General features: G+C 43.1%; 3 protein-coding genes across 8 annotated transcripts in view; 1 reads left to right on the top strand and 2 right to left on the bottom strand.

Moving 5' to 3' along the window:
* Positions 1-6,194, bottom strand: part of patz1 (POZ/BTB and AT hook containing zinc finger 1) — a 9,676-nt gene extending 3,482 nt beyond the window's left edge. The window contains exons 1-4 of one of the 3 annotated variants that reach the window (XM_035662094.1): positions 4,689-6,194; positions 3,648-3,711; positions 3,376-3,547; positions 1,738-1,896 (exon numbers count right to left, since the gene is read on the bottom strand). In XM_035662094.1, the coding sequence (XP_035517987.1) occupies positions 1,738-1,896; positions 3,376-3,547; positions 3,648-3,711; positions 4,689-5,941 (1,648 nt within the window). In that variant the 5' untranslated portion in view covers positions 5,942-6,194. The remainder of the gene's footprint in view (positions 1-1,737; positions 1,897-3,375; positions 3,548-3,647; positions 3,712-4,688) is intronic. The other 2 variants (XM_035662095.1, XM_035662096.1) reach the window with 2 other exon arrangements.
* Positions 6,195-7,492: 1,298 nt separating this feature from the next.
* Positions 7,493-19,769, bottom strand: eif4enif1 (eukaryotic translation initiation factor 4E nuclear import factor 1). Its single transcript, XM_035661518.1, has 19 exons — positions 19,415-19,769; positions 18,607-18,755; positions 18,447-18,520; positions 17,522-17,649; positions 16,974-17,248; positions 16,394-16,592; positions 16,062-16,225; positions 15,158-15,296; positions 14,468-14,644; positions 13,780-14,051; positions 13,084-13,158; positions 11,919-12,105; positions 10,599-10,687; positions 10,100-10,233; positions 9,663-9,744; positions 9,443-9,566; positions 9,036-9,350; positions 8,726-8,899; positions 7,493-8,483 (listed from the first exon to the last, which is right to left on the bottom strand). The coding sequence occupies exons 2-19, from the start codon at positions 18,700-18,702 to the stop codon at positions 8,296-8,298; spliced, it is 2,892 nt and encodes a 963-aa protein (XP_035517411.1). The 5' UTR covers positions 18,703-18,755; positions 19,415-19,769; the 3' UTR covers positions 7,493-8,295.
* A 378-nt stretch (positions 19,770-20,147) lies between these two features.
* sfi1 (SFI1 centrin binding protein) overlaps positions 20,148-26,559 on the top strand; it is a 9,122-nt gene continuing 2,710 nt past the window's right edge. Inside the window, exons 1-24 of one of the 4 annotated variants that reach the window (XM_035661515.1) lie at positions 20,149-20,671; positions 20,755-20,826; positions 20,979-21,089; positions 21,171-21,265; positions 21,375-21,492; positions 21,579-21,681; positions 21,783-21,939; positions 22,043-22,204; positions 22,341-22,411; positions 22,508-22,600; positions 22,703-22,800; positions 22,950-23,016; positions 23,144-23,274; positions 23,365-23,446; positions 23,543-23,721; positions 23,823-23,898; positions 24,164-24,259; positions 24,365-24,441; positions 24,576-24,678; positions 24,779-24,875; positions 25,385-25,545; positions 25,633-25,707; positions 26,147-26,221; positions 26,326-26,502. In XM_035661515.1, coding sequence (XP_035517408.1) covers positions 20,508-20,671; positions 20,755-20,826; positions 20,979-21,089; positions 21,171-21,265; positions 21,375-21,492; positions 21,579-21,681; positions 21,783-21,939; positions 22,043-22,204; positions 22,341-22,411; positions 22,508-22,600; positions 22,703-22,800; positions 22,950-23,016; positions 23,144-23,274; positions 23,365-23,446; positions 23,543-23,721; positions 23,823-23,898; positions 24,164-24,259; positions 24,365-24,441; positions 24,576-24,678; positions 24,779-24,875; positions 25,385-25,545; positions 25,633-25,707; positions 26,147-26,221; positions 26,326-26,502 — 2,640 coding nt within the window. In that variant the 5' untranslated portion in view covers positions 20,149-20,507. Of the gene's footprint in view, positions 20,672-20,754; positions 20,827-20,978; positions 21,266-21,374; positions 21,493-21,578; positions 21,682-21,782; positions 21,940-22,042; positions 22,205-22,340; positions 22,412-22,507; positions 22,601-22,702; positions 22,801-22,949; positions 23,017-23,143; positions 23,275-23,364; positions 23,447-23,542; positions 23,722-23,822; positions 23,899-24,163; positions 24,260-24,364; positions 24,442-24,575; positions 24,679-24,778; positions 24,876-25,384; positions 25,546-25,632; positions 25,708-26,146; positions 26,222-26,325; positions 26,503-26,559 lie in introns of all 4 variants that reach the window. The other 3 variants (XM_035661516.1, XM_035661513.1, XM_035661514.1) reach the window with 3 other exon arrangements.

Below are 26,559 nucleotides of genomic sequence, written 5' to 3'. Positions count from 1 at the left end.
AAACTTTCCTCACGAGGCTTTAAGGTCTATACAGTACAGGATACCCTGGTCTCTTTCTGTGTCAGTGATCAGTTTTGTTAGCTTTGTGGTTCAGAGCAGCACTTTGGTGACGGCTCAGATGACATCTCTCTTACACAAATACAGCGTTGAACGATGGCACATCTCTAATCCTCTTGGAAATAAGCAGAGAGAAGACAAACTTGCATAACAGCTAAAGTAAAAACAATGACACCACCCAAAAGGACATACACAAAACACGACTACATTTTGACTACACAGTATGTGAGTCACTGCGTAGTGCGACTTGCTGGCCAACGCCATGGCAACCAAAAGTGATTTTAACATCCTGGATCCACCTCAATGGAAACTGCTAACCGAAATTATACAAAAAGGTCAATGTGGTGCTAACGGATTCCTGTTTGAGGTACTGAGAATGATAATACGACACTATTAAAAAGAGCGGTGTACAACTTCTATCCGTGTGTGTGTGTGTGTGTGTGTGTGACTCAAAGTGGCACGTTGAGTTCAGTTTTAATGATTTACTCGGTGGCTAATAGTTTCACCTAATATATAAAAGCAGCTCTCATTATAATCAATCACTTTGATAGCCAATGTTAGTTTGGTAATGAGCCAAACAGAATACGTTTCAAATGCCTCCGATTAATCATATAATTGCAGATTACCGGTTACAAGATGTAAACACTGTTTTCCATGTACATCTTTACCAGGTGGGGCTCACTGTGCACTGTCTCTATGCTACGACGTCTCCCACAGGAATGGCACAACTACAAAATGTTTTCAATGAATCCCGGGCAAATGGAAATACACATTAGGATGATCATGCGACACTGTGCATCGTTGAACAACTGCTGATAGACCAGCCAAGCAGAAAAGAGACCAGACGATGCCACAGCCATGCTGGACGGACGAAAAAATAAACAAAAGAAAACCCAAAAGTGACTCAGCACACCAAACTTTTGCATGGTCATGAGAAAACCCACCAACAATAATGAATCCTAGACGATGTCTAAATGTTACTGTATGTGACGAGAGGAACTTAAAATGTTTCTGCATTATATTCACAATTTACAGTCTTATAAAAAAAAGACGTCTTCACTCTAAGCATCGATGTTTCAGTATCAGGTGTCTGCAGAAAACGTTCATGATTGATGATGATTCCCACTGTAGTTTCAGTTCTGAAGAACGTATGTGAGTAAATGAGTCGTCTGTCTGTTGGTTGGCACAGATTGTATCCTATAGTGTGCGCTGCTCATTAGGAACAACATAAAAGGGTTTCCTTCAGCCATTTCTGCATTTCTGACCTTTGACATCAGTCAGTGAAACAAACAGTGTCTTCAGCTCCTTTCCAGCTCTTTTTGTGGCAGTACTGAATAGACATGGTGTAGCAGTGAGAGCATAATTAGAGAAAATGTCTTCATAGAGGTGTGCAATGATTCCAGCTGTTTTTCCTTCCACCTCATTACAACAGTAAGGTTTCGTATACGCTGCCCTTTCTGAATTAAAACACACTGACAGTGAGCGAGCAGAGAGACAACCAGCACATGCAACTGCACAATAGCAAACTGTGTGAGCGGAAAAGCTTGGCGGCGTAAGGTCGACGTATGTCCGTGTTCCAAACATACACAAAGATGCAGCGGCATGTTTCTACAAGAAGCAGCAGAGCAAATGAAAAGCCAGAAACATGAACTTTTTGGGATGGGGCGGGCGGCTGCTTGCCTTCCACTGAGCACTGGCGTCCCATGTGGTAAGGGTTGCCATTGTGCATCTGCAGCTCCCCCCTCGGCTCAGGGAAGGTGTGCATTGTGGCAGAGGGGGGCAGTGGAGAGCCGTGGTGTGTCTTTATGTGCACCTTAAGGTAGGACGCAGTGGAGAAACCTGGGACCAGAAGAACAAAGAACAAGGCAGTTGTTTGACACACTCGAGGCCTTGACTGTAACGAGGGGCGTCCCGTTACACAATGGCAGGCTATTCAATACCGGCGATCCAATGCGTACCATGACTGGTTCGACCAGAGTAACACTCATGGTTAATTGACGGGATGTTAAATTAACAGCCATCTCTTTGATTTGTATCTCTCAACAGGGAAGAGCATCGCTAGATTATTGGAGGCGTGTAAATCCCTGCCTCGAGCAAACAAAGTGTGACGCGCATTGTAAAGAGACGCTATTTAAGGACAACATTGGTGTTCGTTTAATCCCTTTGTCATCTTTTACCCTTTAATCCACATTTCAGTTGTAGCTTCGTACACTTGTGTACAAAACACACTCAGGACTCAAAACTTTAATCTGATCTCCCTGTGTAGATAAAGGAGTCTTTAATGTGCAGGATCTCAACGGGTTCGACCAGAAAAAGGACGTGTTTGTGGTCTACGGGCTCAAAAACAGCAGAAGCCTGAGAAATGTTTTCAGCCTGAGTACAGTAAAGGCCAACTTTCAGGATCATTTGAAACATTCAGTGTGCGCATTTAATTCTGCCTACAGACCAAACAAGCCTTGGAAACACAAAAACAAGAATTATAAATATTTTGTAGAACTCAACCTGTCCCTGAAAGACACACCGCACCGTTTAGATGGAATGATTTGAATCCAAATGTAGTTTTTATCCTCATAAGGAGGAGAACAGAATAGAAGAGAGGTTTGAATAGCTCTATCAAATAAAGAAGCACAAGAGACTCGAACGGGAGAAGACACACTCTGAACAAAAGCTTTGGGAAATGTCAGGGGCGTCTGTGCTTCCTTCTGTTTAAATCAAACATGTTTTTATTTTTGTACACCCAATTTCAGTCTTAATTTAATCGTTACTGTACCACCCGTTTTAGGAACTGAAGAACGAACGCTGCAGTAGGGGACTAATGTTCGGACCGACGTTAGCGCCACGAAAGAAGTAGTTTAAATGACACAGCAGAGGTGTCAACACAGAAGGCCCCAGCAAAAAAAGTGGAACCGGGTTAAACTTCAGTCGCAAAGCAATGTAAAATGTCACCAGTGACAAAACGCGTCACGTATTTGGCTGACAAAGTGCACGGACAGATTCAATGTTGAGCGAACAGGTAAACTCTGATGAGAGAGCTTTACAGCTACGGTTTTACAGTCATCTACCTTCACGAAAGAGTGACGCAGGTTATCAGGAGTGTTTTGGTGTTTTGGACCGGTTTATCTATAATTTTACGTTAAAAATAGACAGAGTAATCGCAGTAGCCTCGCAGTAACTCCAGACCTTCCTCAGAACGCACAGCAGAGCCAGCAAATACCAAAATCTGATAAAGGCAGGTTTTTATCGTCTGAATGTCCATGACTTCAGTGCAGAGTGAATATCTGGTTGTTTCAGAGGAGCCTGAGGTATTTGAATAGTTACCTTTGTTGCAAATGCCGCAGTAGTTATGCGTTCCCTCGCTGTGTTTCTTGAGGTGGTCCGTCATGTAGGCGGCTCGCAAAAACTTGCCACAAACTTTGCAGGGGATTTTGTCCTCGTGGCATGCGAGGTGCGACCGGAGGCGATCTCTTGTAGCAAAAGAGGCGTTACAAATCTGCAACACAGAAATCAACACGTTCACACGGTTTAAAACCATCATTAGCGGTGGGTTGCCAGGGTGATATCAACTCTGACACACTGATCGGAAACGTTACCTGGCACTTGTGGGGTCTTTCTGTTGTGTGGACCTGTTTGATATGTCCGTTCAGGTGGTCTGGTCTGGAAAGAAAAAAGGAAAGAGAAGATATTTATTTCTAATACATTTCCACACAGCTAAATAATCTCTCTGCCATTGTTGGAAACAAAGACCCTAATTAGATTCATCTTTCTTAATTACTTACTGAAGAATAGCAACCAAGACAGCGTGTACTTGTCCGGTGGGTGTTGACGGAATTAAATCCACATTTGTCTTTATCTTTAAATGTCACATTTGTGCGGTGTCACTATATACGTCTTGTAAAATATCGGAGCCTGACTGATCTACTGAATTTGTTACATATAGTGAAAAATTAGAAAATAAAACATTACAGTGGGTCAGGCCATGAAATGCCAGGTCAGTGTATGTTGTGGTTATGTGGCATGCAATGTGCCGAAATACTGAATCCAAAATCACTACAGTAACTCCTTTGTTAAATGTGAATTTGGTCACGTCTCTGTCACAAACTTCCTTTCTTTCTTTTATCTGCATGTATTTTGACCTCCACCGCAGCAGGTGGTGACAGTGAGCTCAACACAGGGCCTGTGCACACGGAGCCTGGGAAACCAGTTTGTGTGGCTGAAGCCAAATGATGCAGAGGACTAGTCACTCAGTAACGGGTCTTTTTTCTAACGACGTTAACAGAAAGTCCGTGTAACGTGGGTAACATGTTTGAGTCAGTGTTTGTGGGAATTGGCTTTCTTAAAATTACCCAACACACACACACACACACACACACATCAGGGTTTGAACTATGTCTCTGTTAATTGACACCAACTCACAAGAAGGACTACTTATCTAGCTCAACTGATTCCACTTCATTTCGGATCCTGACTGAAAGCTGACTATTATGTGCACCTCTAAAGCTCATTAGCAGCTTTCTGAACAGGAACAGCAGGGCTGTCGTGAAACTGCTTCAATCCGCTTCTGCTCTGTTGTAACCAGCAGTCCTCACTTCACCCAGCGACACAGTGCCCACGGGATATGAATGTCAACTCACCGTGAAAAACCTTTACCACAGCTTTGGCACACGTAGGGTTTGCCGACTGAGCCGTCATGGGACCGCACATGGTACGACATCCTGTCCTTGCGTTTGAACCGGAGCCCGCACACATGGCAAGCGTACGGTTTCTCCCCGGAGTGGGAGAGCTTGTGCCGGTTCAGGTGGTAAACGTCGCGGAAAACTTTGCCGCAAATGTCACAGCCGACATGCCGCCGGGTCCTCTCCCGTTTGCGGCCGTTATCCAGCGCCAGCCCTCCGTGTAACTGCACGCCGTTTTCCACCAGACCGGGCTGAGACATTAAAGACATGCCGCCCGCCGCTGACAGGCTGTCACCGGCGTTGTTTACACCGCCGGTGTGCTGAGCTCCGTGCTGAGCTTCGTGGTTCTTCAAGCGGGAAGCCTCTGTAAAAGCTTTACCGCAGGTCCCGCAAGGAAACAGCCCATTGTCTTTCTGGGTGCTGCTGTGATTAAAGTGTATAGCCTCCACTGCCCCGCCAGCTTTCTTTGGTCTCCCCCTGCTCCGCTTCGACCCCGGGGAGCCAGCGTCGTGTTGAAACGCGTTCCCCGGCATTTCCGTCGACGGGGAGACGGACAGTCCTTCGACGGGCTCCAACATCGGCACCGACGACTCTCCGCCGTCCTCTAATAACACGGCGGCGGGCTCTTCGCTCCCATCCACATGCATCTGTGCATTGTTAGCAAAGCTCTGCCCGTTCACCAGCATTCCCGTTCCGTTCACCAGATCCTGCTGTGCCACCGGGAAACCCAGCTCCGTGGCCCCCGTGGCCTGGAAAAGGCTGGCGTCTCCTCCGCGGGAGGTGGGGACGAGGATCTGTACGTTGGACTGTTTGATGACCTCCTGACAGATCTCGATGACCGACCGCATCAGCAGAAACTTGGCAGCTGTCATCAACTCCGGGAAGCACTCCAGTCGCACCACAATCCTGGAGGTGTAGGCGAAGTCCAAAACGTCTTTAAAAACTTTCGGGCTGATGGTGTGCATCTCCAGCTCCTTGGCGTCGCCGTCGCCCTCCGTCTGGCGGCTGAACACCGACTCGAAATACTCGCTGCACGCCGCCAACACCGCTTTGTGAGCAGGGAAGCTCTCCTCGCCGACGCGCAGGATCACATCGCAGAACCTGCCTCCATCTTTCCTCTGAATGTTGAGGTTGTGTAGCATCTCCGCACTGTGCTTGCTCACCTGGTAGGTGTACGAAGAAGTCCAAGACGGCTCCGCTACCTTCTCCATGCCGAATTCATCCAATAACAGTGGTTGTTAGGGACAACGGTCGGAGAAATGACGGACTTCGTGTAACGAATTCGAGCCGTTGACAGCCGTTAGCTACAGGATCCGACACCAACCGCCCCTCCCCGTCGTCTTAGCATCTAACGTTTAACGTTAGCTGTAGCAGCAGCGGGGAAAAATGGCAGCCCCCCAGCTTCCTGTGAACTTTGACCCTGGTTTTCTTGAGGGGTGGGGGTCGCTCTTGTTTTGTGTAATAAAAAAATATATATATAAATGTTTCATCTAGGGTTTAATGCTGAATGTGTGTTTTTTTCCTTTTCTTTTAGCGGCTCCCTCGTTGTAATTGCAGGGACTTAAAGAGGAGTCGAGCCCGAGCTCCGCAGGGGTCGTTCGTGTCTTTGTGCCAAAATGTTACCACGCAGGTCTCTTCCTGCCTGGTCTGTTTGTAAAACCCCTCCCCCAACCAACCAGCCACAAACACGAAAACCCCCTTTTCCTCTGTACGAGCGCAGTACATTCAACAACACATGTAAGGCATTATACTGTATAAGTCACTCACTGTACTGCTCTGGATCGACTAAAAGACCATACAAAGAGTAAGACGTGAAAGTAAACGTAAAAACAAAATCTAATGAATGCACACTCACAATGGTATATACTGTAAAATATCAACGTCTAATTATGTAGAGATAATTTAACATTTGGAGAGTATGGACAACGTTATTTGGTATTTTTGAACTGTCTCTAGAGTAATACATTTCAGTTAATAAAAGCATTTCTTTGATTAAATCTTAAAGTTCATCCACTCGTACATTAGGTGTCAGAATATTAGAGAAAGGAAATGTAACACAACACCTCAGTGCAAACAAATACTCAACATTACAAGCTTCACCAAGATAGTGTTTATTGCAGCCCATTGCACTGGAGAGCCTGATCTATTGGTAGGGGTTTAAACTCTGAACAGCTAAATAAAAAGGACACAATCTTTAATGTGATTAAGAAATATTGTCCAACTAATAACTTTGAAATGCACACTGTCGTCACGATTCTTTAATAGAGACCTCAAACCCTTCTGTACCGACACGTCTTGTCAATTATAATGACAAATACTCAACTAGGCCATAATATCTACAACAAACAACAATCTGCAGATATATCAGCGACCAATTAATTAGTCTAGCTCTACATTGGACTGTGGACACTGCAGAATAAACCGGTAACTCAGGCGTGTCTAAAGTAGCAAGATTATACTGTAAGTGCCTAGAATTATATATGCAGTTAGTGGTTGCATTTTATTATGTAACATTTTGGATGAGCTTTCTAAGAACCTGCAAGACAACCTTCAGTATTCCTCTCCAAGTACAGCCAACTTGGATCAGAAAATGGGACTACTCTCACTCGTTCAAAGTTCGTACAGAATTCAGATTTACACTCAGTGGCCATTTAGATACACTTGAACAGTACACGGCAATACAATCCCAAACCACTGCTCTGACATAAATACAGTTTAACTATTTGTTGTGTTGTCGAAGAAAAAAAAAACAATTAAGCAAATTGTGTTTTACTGAAGATTTTATTTATTAATTCTATTTGTGCTTCTTATAACTTAATAGCACATAAACTGAATCCCAACCACCCTCAAAAATGACAATGTGAACAGTGCTGCCCCCCCTAGTGACAGGTTGGAGTGGAAGAGGATACAGTTTAAAAAAGGAAAAAAACAACAACAAAAGAAAAAAAAAAAAAGGCACAACCAGCTGCATCCCCTGGAGTCGTCTTCAAATGCTCCGGCCAGTCACATCTACAGAAAAGGGGCCAATAGCCATGCCACAAAGCAAAAAGGGTAGAGTAGTTACTCAATCTACCATTTCTCACTAGCAGCAGCCCTTTCTCTGTGAACTTCAGGGGGGAAATTAAAGTTGGACAAGTCAAAGGAATGCTACCAGCTCTCGGTGACTTTGTCTCTCGCAGTTTTCAGTTCGACTGCAGAATAGTTTCACCTTCCCCCATACCGAGAAAAAGAAAAAATAGCTATATACACAGGGAGAATAAGATTCTTTCCCATGGTCTGTACAATCGGGCCTATACATTATTTACTGCGCAGAGCCTAATACAAATAAAAAAAAAAGGGAGAAAAAAAAATTCACTCAGTCGGCCAAACTATTCGCCATCACTCATCTTCCCATTTCTGATGATAAGCCTCTTCAAAAGCAGTGACTTCAAGGTTGAAGACAAAACATGGCATGGTTAGACTGTCCAGGTCTGTGCACTGTCTTACAAATTAAAGTTCACATTTTTTTATGAGAGGAGATGGGCAAAAAAGAAAATATCTTGCTGTCCAGCAGAGTGTCATTTTCTCACGGCCGGAACTCCAACTCATCCACACTGATGACCTTGGCCGGCATGGAGGGGAGCGGCTGTTCTAGCACGTCGTTTCCGAACCACTTGGCGAGGCCTAGAGGGGGGCTGCCCCCGTGTCGCTGGGAGCCATTTGTCCGGTGAGGGCCTTGGCTCTGTGACTGAGGGCCTAGGACGTTTGAATGTACTGCAAGATGAGACAAAACAAACAGTTTAATCCAGAGGAACTAAATTCTCCATTATTGATTCTACATAGTTTTATACACACACACAATCTTTTTACATTATGGAGCTCCATGTAGTTTGTGTCAGTGTTTTCCAGCCCAAGTCTGAAACTTTTATATAATCCATAACCCTGTGAGGGGTCATAATGCTGCCACTAGCACATGCCCACACACAGTAGTAATATTTGACATTACGTCCACTCACTTGGTCTCTGATGCTGATGCTGCTGCTGCTGCTGCATTACTAACTGCATCTGATTATTGGCTCTGGGAGGTAGAAGAGGATGCCCTGTTGCACTTAGAGGGTACAGCGGTTGTCCAAGCAGGGCAGGAGGCAAGCCTTGAAGTTGTGCAAGGTCAACATGTGGTGGAAATATACCTGGTGTGTACAATTAAAACCTTCCGTCAGAGGTCATCAAGGCGAGAGGTTTAACATCAGGACAATTTTCCAAAAGCCATTACAGTTAAATACAGTTTTACTAAAGAGGAGAAGGTCGGGGGAAGCGGACACTAACCTGCTTGTACAAGAGCAGGTCCAAGCTGTTGGGGCTGGATACCCTGCGCCAGCATTCGTTGAACCACATTAGGGTGAAGCTGGGGCGGAGGGCGCACCATAGGTACATGGGATAGCAGCGGTACCGGATAAATAGGACGAGGGAAAGATGAGGAGGGTCCTGGAGGTACCATGTTGGGCGCACGGTGTCCAGCAGAGCCGGGTCTGAGACGCTCCTGGTCCTTGTTTGGCAAGGTATGCGAGCCAGCCTTTACTCCACCAGACTGGGCCGCATTCCCATCCATCATCTCCAGGTATAGATTTGGGGAGCTGCTGTCTGTAATCACATGACCCCACATCCCAATGTTACAGTTCCATAGTACTTCAGCTAAAGTTCAAATCAGATCAATTCAAAATATTAATCTGTACCATCTTGAGAGTGTGCTGCTGCATCGTCCTTTGAGTCCGAGCGACTCGACGGGTCGTCTCTGCTTTTCTCTTTTGTCGCATACATTTTGCGGATCACAGATGTGGGTGTAAATGACGGAGACAACTGCAGAGTAAAAATTACAGACAGATGTTTAAAAGAGTCCAACTTGACAGGACAAATCACAACAACGACAGCTGGAAAGACGCAGTTTATGCTCACCATGCTGGTGACAGCATTGCCTGGAGAGTTTCTTCCAGCAGACTGAGGGCCTGGACCAGGGGAGCAAGTTGTACGCTGCAGTCTGTGGATCCCAAGCACATCAGCCAAAGATAACTAGTAAATACTAACCATTTCTTCTTGTTATTTAGTTCAGATGCACACATTCAGTACACTGATGTATGAAAATATATGGCAAAATATTTATTAGTAAAAGAGGTCAGAGAACAATCATTGTTTTAAGCAGTACTGCAATAACATGTGAAACACTAAGCTGCATTTGCTCAAATTAAACATGCATGGAGCTCAATACAAATGTACTCATAGTATATGAAGCCGTCTGATTAGCGAAGGAGGCAACACATCACATTCAATTCAACAGTAGTTATTTCACCATCAATACATACTGCAGTATTTCAACATGTTTAAAAACAACTAACCTATTTCGAAAAGATTTGTCCTGTGGTGGCTTGTAGGCGGGCTGGAATGAGTGGTGGGCATGTAGAGCAAGATCCTGATGGAACGCCAGAGTTTCCAAGTCCGCCTGATTCACTGGCATAGAGAGCGCCCTCATCTGGACAAACAAAATGCACACAACTGAAGACGTCCCCAACTAACATCTTCAGATAATAGTATTTTTCTTAAAAAGAATGCATAATAAAGAAAAAATAGCTAGAAATAGTTAAGTTTTTTGTAAGGCAGCTCAGTGTGGACAGTGTGATTTATCTGTTCACCTGAAAACTGGTAAGCAACGTGAGAACTGTTTCGTGCATTACAAAATCTGAGCGCTACATGTCAAAATATCAACTACTTAGCTGATTCTAATATCTTACTGCTGCTGATTACACCCAAAACAGGAGCAAAATAAACAAATGTGTGTAAAATATCTTTTCAATAATCCAATATTAAAGCAATTAATCCAGGTTCATCGTGTGTTACCTGTTGGTGTGCAGCAGATCCAGGGCTGATAGACCTGTGTACTTCAGCAAACTGTTCTGGCAGCATGTGCTGAGGACCAACAGGAAAACCTTCAGACAGGAGGGAGAGAAAAAAAAAATATTTAAGTGTACCTGCACCCCCAAATTCTGCTAGGTCCAGTTGTGTCCCAATCAGTCCACTGTCAGCACTGGCCTTACACAGTTTACAGTGATTCAAAACTGAAGAGGGCGTTTTCAATTATTTTTAAAACATGAAATGCATATTTTCATAATTTAGTTTACACCTCAAAACATGTTTATTTTAGCCTTATAAAATCAGAAATAAATTGAGAACCATTTACGAGGACAAGGCCAAGAGGCTGAGACAGGAGGCTAGTCGAGACAAAACATTAAAAACAGAAAACTATAGAAAAATTAACTGTTATCAATAAGGGTGCGCTGATTGATCGGTCATCAATTGTAATTGGCCGATATTGGCTATATTTACTTTGATTAGCGTCTCTATAAACGCTGATCAGAAGAGCCAACGTATTTTATTCCACAGGAAGGTTATTCAGTCTTTGACACACACAGATGTACTTTGGTGGTATATTACAGCCAGCAACTCGTTTTAACATTTTGCAGAGAGGGAGATGTGTTATCTGGTGGATGCACAGAGCAGGTAAATCAACAGTTTAGTTTTCAATAGGCGATGTCATTCTGCTGTTGGGAAAACAAAATTGTGTGAAAACATTCAAAACACGAGTTGTGTTTCTTGGGCGACTTCATAAAACTGACCGCTGACCAACAAAGAGACAGAGCAAACACATACAGTGTGTGTATACTATAAACATAAGGTTTTAAATAGACCTGGGGGATCGGTATCGGCAGATACTGCTTCTAGTGATCGGCCACAGAAACCCTGATCAGAGCATCCTTAATTATTAAATAGACTCACTATGTTAACTTCTGTATAACATTTGATTTGTTTCACTCCTACACTCCGTTTGTTACTCATCTCACAGATGGCCTCCATGCCATAAAGTGTGCTTGGCATTAACAGTTGTTCAACTGACAAAAGCTTTGTCCTGTTGCTTCACATTTAAAGCTTTCCGTTGTGTATTGATCATCATTAAATGTCAGATTGATTTTCATTGAATTGTTTGACGCAGCACATGAAAAAACACTTGGGATCCCGCAAGAGTCCAAGTACTTTTTCGGGCTACTTCAGATTACGTGATTATGAAATCTGTGAGTAAATCCCAATGGTTGAAAGAGAAGAATCAATGCAGACGATATGCATTCTTTCCTATTGCAAAGTACACTTTCTCAATGAACATACCTGCTGAAGGTTGCAACCGACTGTTGAAGTAGTCAGGGGAGGGGGCCCTTTGTGGAAAGAGAGGGGGTGACGGGCCCTTGTGTAGTAGGCCATGCAGAGGGGCAGAGGGTGGGGGGCCCTCAGAGCTGCCCAGCAGATTGCCAAGTAGTGTAGGGGAACAACTACGGGCAGGACCTCCCAAGAGCTCCTACAATACAAGCACACAGATATATGCAAGTCCCAATTCACTTCAATGTTACTGGTCTGGCAGTTAGATTTAGCAAAAACACTTTACAAAATGTTTGACTAATTTGTTTTCCCCCATGAAGGTAATCTGACAGAAGACAAACACTGCTGGATACAGTACACACAATTTAGAGTATTCATAGACATTTCATCTTTAGGTTTTGGCTGCCCCTCAAACACAATGTAAACTGTAATGTTGAACTATACATCATTAGCATAGCATATACAGTTTCTATAAAATCTCCTCTGTAGACTGTTTGGTACAGACTGGATATTTTCGTTGCATTTCCAGCCTCTAGTTTCTAAAACAGTAGCCTAATAATTAGTTTATAGTTAATATTTTTCCTACAGCAGCAGCGTGCAGAGCTCAGTCTGATTTATTATCAGTCAGAAGCTGAAAGATTCCCACACCCTGAATGATTTTTGTCAATTTAAAGAAATTTTCGGGGATCTACAGAGTGCTTCATAACATGTGGCAGCATTGAAGGGGCAAGGTCATCTACTAGGCTGGGGACATAAAATTCTTCAGCTGCACAAGTGTTAAAAAGTCTCAACATACCAATTCAACTGTTATCTAGCCACCATGCTCAGAAGACTTGAGAAGTCACAGTGACCTGATTCAAAGTTCAGTCGCCAAAAAAACACCGACACTGACAGCAGAAAGATTTTGCCATAAATTAATGAGCAGCTACCAAACATGTCATTTTCCCCCTGCCCTTCAGTTTTAACAACATCTTGCTTACAAAAAAAAAAAAAAAAAAAAAAAAAAAACCATTGTTGTTCTGTGATAATTGACACACCACCTGATTACAACAGACCTGTACTACAAGACCCTGCTCAGACTGAATATAACTTGCACCTGGCCCTTATTCTGTGAATGGGGACAGAGTGGACCTGTGAAGACCACCAACCTTTACCATACAGTGGTCAACATACTCACCTGAAATATGTTTTTCTGCTGCTGCGCAGGCACCGGAGCTTCAGACACGGTCACCACAGCTGGGTCTGAAGGTTGCTGCATTGCACAGGGACAAAGAATTTGTATTGGGCGCAATGCAACCAAAAACAACTATTTCCTTGTAAAACTCCATCCCAGTAAATAATGTAGTTGAGTGTTTGGGAGGCGTTTTGAAGAGTATCAAAACAGAAAACGGCATACAAGCTGGCCTTCAGGTAAAAGTGATTGCCTGACATTTATCAAATATAGAATTTGGTCAAACCTCCTTAAACATCACAAGCCCACTGAGATGGATTTGTACATGTAAGTCACAATCCAAGTGTCCCTCATGCAACTCAGGTATGGCTTTGGATAAATGAAATTTTTCATTAATGAGCATTCATCCAATGACAGAGACAACATGGTTCTGATTTTGGGATCAAAATAAACCAGATCGCCAATTCAGAAAGTGACTTGCATAAAAAAGGACACCTGTAGCTTTCACATATCACAAACAATAAAAACAACCTCCAAAAACAGTTAACAAATTTATGCCCATCAGTAAGTTTAAAAAGCTGGCATGCTGCATCACACGGGGACAGATTTATGCGTTACCCGTTCCATTGCAACACCACAATGTTGGTACTTATCCAGTGCAAGTCTGGGTCAATATAAACAAAAACACATTAAAATACTTACATTGTTTGTGTTGGTTTTGGGGTGAGTTGGCAGAGTTCCACTTGCCTTCATGCTGCTGACCAGTTTATTAAAGGCCGACATGTCTGAGTCACGAGTGTGTGGACGGACGCTGGAGCCACCTGTTAAAGCCTCCTCTAAATGTTCAGCCATGAAGGGCGTGCCATTTCCCCTCTGCGGAGGAGGCACCTTTCGCAGCTGTGGTTCTGCACCCAGCTTCATCCCCTTCATCTCTCCCTCCACTTCCTCCAGTGAGAGCACCGCTCCACAGTTAGCTGGGGACAGATACAGAGTTTGACTTCATGTAGCGCTGTTCAAAACAAGAAGTTACAGGGCTTCACAAGTACAATGAAAAACGGAGTTTAATAGGGATTTATCCTGTTAACATATGTGGCAGTAAACAACGTTGTGAATCAGTGAGCAGGACAAGAGTGTGCCAATACGGGACTCACAGAAGTTTTGCATTAATGTGATGAAGCATCTCAATTAGTCCGATATTTATTTCACTGGATTAGCTAAAATCATTTCCCAGTTGAACCTTCATAATGTGGACTATAGTCACAACATGTATTACCATTAATGCAATAGAGCATACATTCCCTCCCTGTTGTCCAACCATACATGAACACGTACAGAGTGCAGTGTATTTCCAGTAACAACTCTACTGTCCAAGTTTTAAACTGGCACTCACTGCTTTCCCGTAGCCGAGCCTTGTTGACAGACAGGGTGGAAAGAAGAGGTTTCAGGTCTATTTTGGCCTTGTGCAGCAGCTCTAGGATGTCCACCTTCTCCTTGCAGTCCGATGATTGAATAGGCGTGAAGTATGGGGCAGGACCGTGGCCAGGAGATGTGCAGCGTGGCTCAAGCCCTTCAAAAGGAGCAAAACAGTCCAAGATTTATAACATCCATTACAGAAAGCGTGTTTTAAAGGGGGCTGAACATTATAAAGCAAGAACAGACGATTGAGCATTGGAGACAGATATAGTGACGCAGCAGTTTGGTGTTGACCTAGTTGGCCACACTCCCTGACTGGGGTACAGACCAGACTGGCTTCCTTCTGTAGGTCTCATTTTAATGCTTTACAAGACAACACTGTGCCAAAAAGCTGTTTTTAAGCTGCCCTACATGTTCTTTCAAGTGAGAGAAACAAACATTTGCATGTGACGCAGATTTACTGAATTATCTGGATAAATGAAGACCCAAAACATCCTGAAATCTTAAACATGAAGTTATCCTGATACTTCATTAAAGCCCCTTTAAAAGAGCAGGCCTCTTGATGTTGAGGTTTTCATACCAAAACACAGCTTCATCAAAGAGTGCTATGCCTGGTTATAAGGTCCATGATTACTTTAAGCTCCCTCAGGGAAATCAAGTAATTTACCTGCTAGTTTTTCCAGCTCCTCATGGGGTGTGGACCTCAGACTGCTGGAGCGGCTGCCTGAAGGGCTCATGTTACTGGAGAACCACTGACTGAAGCGGCTGGCCGATACAGGGCCTTCCCCCAAAACGTCTTCTATCATCTGCAAGACAGAAACAGGCGCCTGTGAGACAGAGCAGCAAACAAAACAATCGGCAGACCGAAGAGTACAAGGACGAAGGTGGCACTTACGTTTAGGGCGTTTTCCATCGATTTAGCACAAAATGTGCCAGAAGATTGAGAGCAGTGTCATTGAATGCATTGCTGTTTGACCTTGTGTTGATTTAACGCCACAAACCAGTCAGTACACAACGGTCTTATTTAGTCTGCAGACTGTTTCACTTAGTTCTCTAATCAGTAGCAGCTTTAACGTATCAATAATGATGGGCATAAATTTGGATTGTTGATACCTTTTTAATCTCCATGTAACCCCATGCAGTAGCCCACTGACAAAATATTTAAAAAGTGCACCATTCAGTGACAATACCCAGCACCACGGAGCAAGTTCAGTGAGATCAAGCCAGTGCAGCAGAGGTAATCTTGTACTGACAAAGCATCTGCAAATGTAATGCTTAGCTTGAAAAAATAAATAAATAAAAACTCAATTAAAAAACCATGAGCCGAATATATCATTTTTCAGGTCAAAACAGTGCCCATCTGTCAATCTAGCCTCTAAAAAGTGCTTCGTCATTGTATCTGGCTAGAGGGGGGGGGATAAACGGATACACCTGAAAACCTCTACTGTCGGGCTTACACTGATTATAATACAACATAAGAAAACAATAGTTCCAATTGTCACCTTATCTGTGAGGTTTACACCTTTAAAAAAAAACACCAACAAAATGACACAGTGCACCCCAGTACTTACAGAAGCCAGTCCTGGCATAGTCTTTTCCAGATTGAAGAATTCATTGAAGTCAAAGTCTCCAGTTGACTGCTCAGGCAGGACATCAGGGTGGGGAACCTCCTGATCAGCAGTCGACTGCAAACCACCATCTTGCTCTCCAGCCTGTCCACCATTACATTCCACTGCTGCACGTAACAAATGTGACAACAAACATTGTCATTTTAAGTATCCTAATGTGATAGTAGTCACAATACGTTATTTAAATAATACCATGCAATAAGTAACGGATTAAAACACATGGGGGTGAACTGCATTATGATGCTGTAATTCTGAAGAGCAAGGCGTTGACGTGCCTTCTTTTAAAGACTCTGCCCGCTTCCTTGAACGCTTGGACCTGCGCTTATCATCTTCCAGGATTTTGTCATCAAATCCAATGAGCTCAATTGTCTCAGACTGGCTGGTGGGACCCGCAGAGAACCACTCTGGCTCCTCCTCTGCATAAGAGTCATTCCTTCTCCTTTCACTAAACACACGTTTGTCGCCAAAATCTCTCTGCAAAAGGATGAGACAAGACAAGCATAATATCAATAATACATCTGTACTTCACGTACTGCTAGAAATGTGATTAAATGATTCTTGAAATAAACTATGGAGACTTCACACTGATGAAACTAGTCCAAGCAGCAACTCTCTCATTTACTCAGTAGCATTGTTTGCTTTTATATAATATAAAACACTGGATTAGTGAACCAAGTCAAATTCCAAACCACAGGTAGTTTCCTGAAACAAGGTGAAGAGCATATGTGCCTGTGGTTTTGCAGACTACTTTCATTGGCATTGCAAAGACATGCCAACCTCAATGCACTGAATGCCTCGCCATCGGAACGCTAAGGGAAATACATTATAGATGGACTGAAAGCAATGAACACCAACCCTGAATCTTTTATCCTTAAAGTCTCTCTCACGTTCCCTCTCTTTCTCCGCACGGGCTTCTCGCTCAAAGGCTCGGGCAGCAATTATGCGGCCACTGCCGATTCTGCGGGCGGCTCCGAGACGGAGACTCTCATTCTCCTTATTTTCCAGGGGGCTAATTGGGCGACGGATGTGGGGTGCAAGCGCTGCGTTGCCTTGACATCCACCTCCGAAGCTGCGCCGCTGTGGGCTCAGTACGACATCCAGATCATCCTCCTTTAACCGCTCACGGGGATCTGATTTGAAAATAGGCTCATTTTAGAGGTTTAAAGTACACCGACACAACAGCCAGTCACATCATTAACAAACCAAAGTAAGCCTCGATTTAAAAAGATCTTTCGGTTTGCCTCATTTATATCATCTTCTAGCTCAAATACATATTTGTTTAGCCATAATATCCAGAGTTTGTGAGCAATTCATTTACAGAAACATTTTCTAGATAACGTTTACACTTATCAGTAGCTCTCCTGCAGACAGTAAGATAATTTAATGATTTTTATGACATTTACCTGGGATTCTTCGTTTCAAAGGAACTCGATCATCCACATAGTCCTTCTTAAAACCTTCCACCGGAGAGCTACGCTCTGAAGTGGGATATAGTGAGGCATGCCACTTCTCAGGGTCCCAGACACCATCACTGTATTAAAACACCATTTAAACCCAAAGACATTCATTTAGTTTACAGACAAATAGTTCAACCTTTATCTGTAAGCCTAGAGCATTAATGCTATTTTTTATACCAGCTACTTTTCATTGTATTGCATGTATAATCTGTCATCCCATGTCTAAAAATCACTCCGATTGATAAACAGCAGGGTTGAAAATCATTCAAGTAGTAAACGACTAAAAAACTGGGAATGATCAGTTGTTAGAGAGAGAAATTATATATCAGACTGGGAGTCTGATATATAATTTTTCTCTCTAAGCACACGTTCGCTTGATATTTCTTTTGACCAGCGACTTGCTACACTGTAAATATTTTCTCAAACTAAAAAAAAACAAACAAAAAACATTCAAAACTGAAGTAATGTGACTAAATATGAGCAGGTCCTCAGGATATTCAGGACACACAAATGATACATTCAGTTGGAAAATTCAAAGTTCGTGTTTGAGTGGGTGTGAAAGAAACCAAAAATAACTGCACACACTTGTGGCTCTACTTAAATCTACTCAAATTAACTCAAAATAAATGTTAAATAAAAACCATTAGCTCCTTCACATAGCAGCACATACACTTAGACAAAGCCTATTTATTATTATTATTATTATTATTCTGTATACTTGATGTGGCAAGTTTCAAACACAATCCTGTTTCCCCATAAAACAACCACCACATATCTTGGCCCATATTCACAAAATTCATCAATTAAAGTCCATCAATATTGTTGCCAAAAACCTTTTTAATGCAGTACAACTATGTGGTCTCATTCTTACCTGTCATATTTCTCAGACAGACAATCTGGCCTTTCATTGGAGACCGGCAGTTCTTTTATTTCCAGAAGTTCCTCCTGCACAATAATTAATTGGTTAATTTGTTTTCAGAAGAACTCTGTATGAGCTCAGAGATATCACATTGTTCATATTTGTTCCTCACCTTGGTGTATCTGAAAGGAGCTGTGGCTGCTGGCTGTTTAACTTGGTCCACAGCAGTATCGCTATTCTTCTGCTCTGCACAAGCATCCTTCTCCATGACTGATTTCAGACGCAGAGCAAACAGCTTCCAGCCCAACAATGACTCGGTTCCTGTTGGAAACGAAGTTAAAGTCTCTACGTTAACCAAGCACGACATTAGCCGCTTCACTGACTTCAGTTTGATATGTTTGGACAATGTAACAAACATATAAATACATTTTTAAAGCAATAGTGACATCCTTCGTGCTAGTGCCGATAACATTTTAAAAGTGACTAATCAAAAAAATAAAAAATAAACACAAGAAAAGTGACCTGGCCTTAAACACACGCACAGCTCAACCTACAATTACAATCAATTTAAAAGTAAACTTCACTTAACGTCGAGCTAACTTAACGTTTAACAAACGCTGCTGGCTAATCAGCAACTTAATTGACAACAGCCAGAGACCGCTGACATGAGACGACACGGATCAATTACAACCATTCAGCGTTAATTGACTAATTCACTGTAGCGCCTGGACTGAGAGCGAAACTGGTTTCAAGAAAAACCTCCAGCCAGTACAAAACACCGGCGTCCCTTCACCAAACTATCGCCAAACCAATCGTCTTTGACTGAGTTTCAACAAGATATACGCTAACAATTAGCCCAGGCGTTTGTGTCTTAGCTCCGCCAGCGTCCCACACACAGTCAGCTCTAAACCTCGAGCTGTGTAACTTACACAAACCAGTAAAATTAAAACAAAATAAATAAATAAAAAGGGCCAACTTACTCAGTTTGACTGCTGCGGTGAATATAAGCTGCTGACGACCAGGCAGCGGCAGTTCACGTTAGTTAGCTAGCTAGCGAACCTAGCACATTGAGCTAGCTAGCTAACTAGCCTGGGAATGGGGATAAAGCCCACCCAGCGACTAACGCTGCCAAATCCTCAGCCGGGTGAGTGATTTCAGCAAAAAGCACAGTGTACTAGGGTAACTAAACACAATAACAATAACGCAGATCCAAATAACGAGTTAATTCACACGGTGACTGTGTAAGCTCTAATAATTGTCTGCTCTTTCTCTGTTTTCTAAGTCGTAGCAGCAATTTTCCTCTGATCACCGCTTTAAGAAGGTCCTAGGAAAGATTACATTGTGCCCGCGGCGCCTTTGTACAATTGACGATAGTCTCGTGTGCGCCGGCCGTGTTGCATTTTCATATTCAAACCATGATAAATAACTGTAATAAATTACTATATAAACCGTGGCAAAAATATCTCTTGCTTCGTAGCGGTATAACTTACATTAAACTTTAAACATTAAAGAGGCAATATTTGGGGCAGCTATTGATTGTCGTGGGGTTTGCTCGATTTGTAACTTTGACGTCGCCGTCTCCGGTCGCTTCTTTGTATAAACGCTAGACTCCGCCCTCACGGGCTGTCCGGGAGTGACATTGCGAGTAGCCATTACTCTGAAAGGACCACGGGTACGTTCCTGACTGATTTTTAGTATTTTTTAGTCTGCACCGCGCAGCGAAAATAAATATGTCACAATTTAAATAAACTTTTGAATATAGGACATCGTCTTATAACCACTACCCCAGTTCCAACCTAAAAACCCATATTAAACCGTGTGAAAGTCCCAGAGAGACACATTTAACATCCACAACCGAGCTCACTGCGCAGAGCATCGGCTCCGCTTGTTGCCATTGACAACTGCGGCTGGAACAGAGCCCAACGGGTTCACGTGACAAGGAACAACAAACGCGCGGCAGTTAGTGACCCAAACAACGTCTTCACCCTCTGGACGGAGACTGCAAAGGGTCTTTTAGTTCACATGTGATGTAGTGGCGCTACAGTTCTTCACACCAGCGGCCCGATTGGATGTATGATGCAAAGTAACGCCAGAAAGCCAGATCCAGGGAGACCCCGACCCAGTGTCAGTTCTGGTGGTGAAACAAAACAACTCCGCAGAGTTCACAGCAGAAAGGTTCCTTACAGAGTTGGATACAGCTGGAACAAAGGTGGAAGACTCAAGGAACTGAGAATAAGGTGCTGGCACACTTTCTGTATGTCAGCTTGCAACTTTTATGTTACCATGTAAAACTTTTGTTTAACTTTTTCAACCTCTGCAGGCACTTGGCGAGGAAGTTCCTGAAGATATGGATACAGAAAACCTTTGGCCGAATTCTTCCTCATCAAGCCAAGTAACATGCCACACTTGTTTTTGCAAAGCAGAGGCTTTGAAATAAAACATTTATAAATCATTTGATCTTTAAAGCAAAGGATCGCTGTCTTGTTGGCCACTTTCAAATGTCCTACCTGAGCCTGATTTCTGAGGTCACATTGCACGTTGCAGGTCCCACTGCAACAGCGTGGTGTTGAGACGAGCCTTTGAAGGATGGAGGGACGAGTGGTGGGTGTCCAGGAGGGAGTGGAGTCTTACAATGCGTGCAGAGTGTCACTACAGGTACACAAAGCTGTGTTGTACCTCCGTCAGCGGCTCACAGACAGTGCTTATGTCTGCTGATGATGTATTTTTGTGTTTCAGGTATTATCTGTATAACTTGGCGTTTCGTAGCTGGCGAACATTTATGTCGCTGCAGAGGGAAAAGAAGAGCCAAGTCCAAAAAGCTCAATCATTTGGTATGCCTCTGGCGCACACAATGAGAGTGTATCGTACCTTGAAGCCGTGTGTTTTGTTAGATATCACAAGCAGCTGTTTCGTCATTAATCATTTTGTTTCCTTAACCAGCTGATAGGCAACGGCTGCGTCTGTTTTTGGACAGATGGGAGGTTTTCACAGAGATGAGGCGAATGAAGAGCAGAATGCTTGAATCTGCCCTTGAGCTGAACAGACTCACGACACTGCAGTACGGTCACTGTATCTACAATGTCAGACCTACACTGCTTAGCAGGTTATTGGCTTTAACGCTGTTGTGTTGTTTCACCTGTGCAGTTCAGCGTGGAGCTTGTGGAAGAGCAGTCTGCAGCAGCGTCAAGAGTTTTATACGTTAGAGGACCGAGCCCTGAAACAGAGGGCGTTAACGTTGCAGAGAAGGGTAAAGGCATGCACCAAAGCACCCATAAACCATATACTGTCAACTTTATCTTTGATGAATACTGATCTATTTTTATTCTTCTGTTGTTGTTTTTTGTCAAGACCTGGCACCTGTGGAAAGAAACGCACACAGCAGCCTGTTGCCAGAAAGAGAAAGAATCCAAAGCTGCACTTCACTTCATCTTCAGACTGAAAAGAAAAACGTTACATCGTTGGAAAAGTTATGTGTCTTGTTTTCAAACCAAGAAAAAGTCACAAGGTGATTATAGATAACCTGTCTTTCTTCATTTACTCTGAAGATCAAGCTAATTCATACTAAACCTCTTATACATATTCAACTGCTTTTCTTTGTTTTGTTTTAGCTGTGGCTCAGCGTGCGTACCATCTCCACCTGGTGACGACGTGTTGGAGTAAATGGAGCCACGCGCTGCATCGCAAATGGAGCGAGGAGGACCGTTTGCAGGCCGCAGGGCATTTGGCCGTACAGAGCACCCAACGCAGAGCACTGGAGCGCTGGAAAGCTTGTATCCTGATCCAAACATAACACTAACATACTATCCATTTTCATACCAACTGCAGCATCATAAGCAGTCCACTGAGGGAAAGTAAGAGCTTGTAATTTAAGCTTGTAAGTTGTTTGACTCTTGAGCTCGTCAGTAGATGTGACGTTGTGCAGAGAAGAGGATGAAAGAAACAGGATTGCAAGTCAACATCATCATCATCATCTGCTGGTGAGAGCCCCCAAAAATTAAGCATATACCGGCAGTAAGTAATAAGTAGAGAGTGCAATAATTTATTGTATTGATCACTGTGTGTTCTTGCTGCAGCGTGCTGGATTGCAAGGACTTTCTTGTAACATCATCTGGAACAAAACACACCGACTGAACAACAACATGGCTGTGCAACATTATCATCAAACTGTAATCGACATCTTTCTAATACTATACTGTCAACTGTATACTTGACGTAACATGTTTAAAGCTTCTGAAGGTTTAAATGTCTGTGTTTTGTTTTTTTAATAGATGACAAATAAGTATTGGAAGCTGTGGCAGGAGCGTCTGGAAGAGGCTGAAGACAAGAGCTTTCAACCCCTAAGAGATATGGCACTGACTTACCACAGGTGCTCAGTCCCTACCAGTAGCTAACTTTGACCTAGAGGGAAAAATGTAGCATCCAAACTAGAAACACGTGGCAGATTTCATATAAAGTTGTTCTTGTTTGCATAATTTGGATTTACATTTAGACTGGAATAGTTTTTCCTCCTCACAGCACATCCCTGTTGAGCAGCTGTTTTCACCACTGGAGAGAGAAACTTGCTGAACAGAGACACGTGCAGGTATTTTTAGATCCAGTAGATGACTTACAGAGCAGAGATGAGGACACATTTCTACAGATATTCTAAGGATACATTTCAGACATAATAATTACTGCATGTAATTACTCAAAAACATGTTTATCTGCAGGAACTGGAGCATCGTGCAGACATTTGGTTTGCTGAGCGCACGTTGCCTCGGTGTTTCGACTTGTGGGTCGAGTTTACGCTGCAGAGAAGACTCCATAAACAAAGGCAACACAAGGCAGAAGTCTATAATCGGTGAGTTACCAGATTCGTACTTGTGCTGCAGTTAATTTCCAAACTAAGCAGAGTTTATCTGACTGTTTTCTTTGATCACTTTGTAATCAGGCAGCGTCAGTACACTTGGGTGTTTTACACCTGGTGGGGACAATCAGAGAAGCACAAGGAGCAGATGCTTTCTGAGCGGATGGTATGTCCGCTGTAAAAGGAAACACAGTCTACTGCATGCAGTTGATTAAGAGCGCAGCTGCGTATCAGATACTGACAGATAACTCGCTGTTATCAGGCAATTCTACACGAGGAGCGGTGCCACTTGCGGGGAGCCTGGGATCGCTGGAGGCGGCGGACAGAGCAGCAGATCCACGAGGAGGAGAAAGAGACGGCTTCAGACCGTCTGTACCTGCAGAGACTGCTTCACAAGACGATGGCACAGTGGAAGGACAACAGCACTGAGATACGAGACAGGTGAGGAAAACTAAGTGCTGCTCAAGTGTTCGGTAAGAGTAGTGAACTTGCTTGTCTGTTGGCTGAACATATATTTTTGAACACATTTGTTTGCATGTCAGGAGAAATCGAGAGCAGCAGGCTTGTCGTCAGGGTGACCTGTGCTGCATGAGATGGGCTGTGGAAAAATGGAAAAAGGTAACTGTAGTATATTTCTCTCTCCAGTTTGCACAACACCTGTTACAAATAATATGTTAGGCATCTGTTCTTTAGACTCAAGGTTTATTAAACTATTGATTCAAACTAGAGTCTGAGGACTAATATGTCAGCATGTCACCTGCTGTATTTATCCCAGGAACACTGTGCTCCTCTTCTTAGTTTGCTCAATACTACAAGACCAATCCAAAATCACAATAAAATCAAGGAAGCAGTGATACTACCGTGTGTGTGTGTGTTTGGTCAGTTTATTCAGATGCAGCGAGTGAAGAAAAGCAGACTGAAGGAAATTCAGAGTTACCATGAAGCTAAACTTCTCAAACACACGTTTGTGGCCTGGAAGGTACATCATTATTTTATAATCGCATGATTTCTAAAGTTTGGAGTAATAAAGCTGATGTTAAAGCTGATGTTGAAGCTGATAAACTGCGGCCTGCTGTATTCACAGACGCACCACCTACAGATGTGTCAGATCTACCGTCATGCTGAGGAACTTTACAGTCAACGAGAACAGAACTCTCTCAGGTGTTGAACTCGGATATTTATGTATAAGATCTGAAGTTTGAGTTTGAAGTTCTCTAATTAGAAACTACTGGTGCGTGATAAATAAGACACTGTGTCACTGACCCGACAATCGTCTCAATATAATCTCTCCTCAGGAAGGTTCTGTCTGTTTGGAGGGAGAACGCAGTGCTGCTGACAGAAGTCAGGCTCATGGAGCAACGAGCACAGAACCACTTTCAGCATCACCTTCAACTTAAGGTTATAATATATTATATGGTGGCCTCATATGAAAAACTATCATAGCTATTTATTTGTTGACAGCTTTGCTCATAGCTGTTATTGCACAAAATCTATCAAGGTCTTCTGTGCTTGGAGAGAAACGGCAACACGTGCAGTGTCACAGCGCCACCAGCAGAGGGAAGCAGTTAGCCGGGCTCAGAGGTCCATAAATCAAGGTAACAACAGAACTTGTCACAATGACCACATGCGGTTTAGTTTCAGTACTTTTTTCTGTTAACAGATACATATTTTATGTCAACGTCACCTTCCTAGTATTTTGGTAGTAATGTGTTACGCCTACAGCTCGACAGTTAAGTGTTCGTAGTTCAGTGTCTTACAGCTGACAGCTGGTTGGCCAACTTTCAAAGATACACAATACAAAACAGGCTGTGATGATGAGAGACCCTCACACAAGAAACTCAAATGATATAGACCCAAGCAAATTCTAAGTAGAAAAATTAAAGTTTAAAAACCATCATTACACAAGAAACCTTAATTTTTTCCCCCTCAAAAATAAGTATCTTAACTTACTTTTAGCCTCTCTCCAATCTTATCTCTCAGTCATTACATTAACTTTTTGTCTACGTTGTATCACTGTTTTTATTTGACAACTAGTAAGTTTATTAGGCATGTGCACCTGAATTGATCCACACTTTTTTAAACTAGATTTTTTTTCTGTGTTTAGTTCGGCTGCTGTGGTCTTTCAGACAATGGAGGAAGAAAACCAGGGCGGCTCGGAGAGAGAGGATATGCATGGAAAAAGCCAGACGGCACCACGAGTCCAAGCTCCTTTCTAAAGCACTGAAAGCATGGAATGAGCATCACTTGCAATATCAGAAAAATAAGGTTGTTACTGCATTATCCCTCAATTCTTATAAAGCCACACTGTTGACTTCATGATTCATGCTTTTTGAAAATGTGATTATTTCGCAGGTGATGAAACGACAGGGATTATTTTTGCTGAGATTAAAGATGTACCAGACATACTTTGAAGAGTGGAGAGTGAAGGTTTGTTAATATTCTTTTTCACAGACTCTTAAACGGCACTGATTTCTCACATAAAGATCACTGTACTCGTCATGAGCAGCACTACTCAGCCAGTAACAGCTGTATAATGTCCTCTATGGCTCTGGAGGAGCTGTGTAAAATTTTAAAATATAACAGATGCATTATTTAAATTATAGGATCCATACTTTTTTTTTTAGCTTGACCCGAGACAAAGAGTAAGGAGATCTCAGCTTCTGCTGCTTTGATTTTTACTATTCTTTTTAAAAAGTGTCTCTCATAATGGCTTGTTGTTTTATTTGTATGAAGAAGCTTCTTGTGGCGCAAATTGTTCAGCCGGAACATCAGTATGAGTAGCAATCAAGGTCAGACAGTCCGACCGATATAAGTGGTTTGATTTAGTGGATTTAAACTGTGACTTTGGTTTCCCTCCTGCTAACAGCTGCAGCACAGACGGAGAGAGGTGAAGCAGACGGAGCGAGCGCTCTGGCACTGGTCCCTCACTCTTCAGGCGAAGGTAACACCTGCCTGCACATTCTTCTCTCACTGCAAAATCGAGCACTGAATTCGTAGAACTGGTTCACGTGGTTTAACGTGTCTTGGCGTCGTTTTGTGTTGCAGGTGCTGTATGGGTGGAGGTTGTGGGTCACAGAGCAGCGCAGGAAACAAGAGCATGTGGCCAGAGCTGCACAGGTCTACAGAGACCAGCTGCTGAGGGAGGGCGTGACTTGCATCCTCACGTACGCCGCTCATATGAACGATCTCACAACAAGTCTAACGCAGCACAGCCAAGAGCAGGTGTGTGTGTGTGTGTGTGTGTGTGTGTGTGTGTGGGGTTAGTAAGTGAGTCACTTC

This window comes from Morone saxatilis, unplaced genomic scaffold, assembly GCF_004916995.1.
Source record: "Morone saxatilis isolate NCDOM2014 unplaced genomic scaffold, NCSU_SB_2.0 Contig18, whole genome shotgun sequence".
Classification (NCBI taxonomy): domain Eukaryota; kingdom Metazoa; phylum Chordata; class Actinopteri; family Moronidae; genus Morone; species Morone saxatilis.
The sequence above is the reverse complement of the archived record's forward strand: the minus strand, read 5'-3'. Positions and strand labels throughout refer to the sequence as shown.

Bases quoted from the DNA above. Each gene is read 5' to 3' on its own strand.
- eif4enif1 (XM_035661518.1), bottom strand. From the start codon at position 18,702: ATGGAGAAGGATGCTTGTGCAGAGCAGAAGAATAGCGATACTGCTGTG. The intron at 16,593-16,973 runs GTTGGTGTTCAT...ATCCTTTTGCAG, and splicing joins TTAAGGATAAAAGATTCAGG to AGAGATTTTGGCGACAAACG. The intron at 12,106-13,083 runs GTGAGTATGTTG...CTTGTATTGTAG, and splicing joins AGCAGAAAAACATATTTCAG to GAGCTCTTGGGAGGTCCTGC.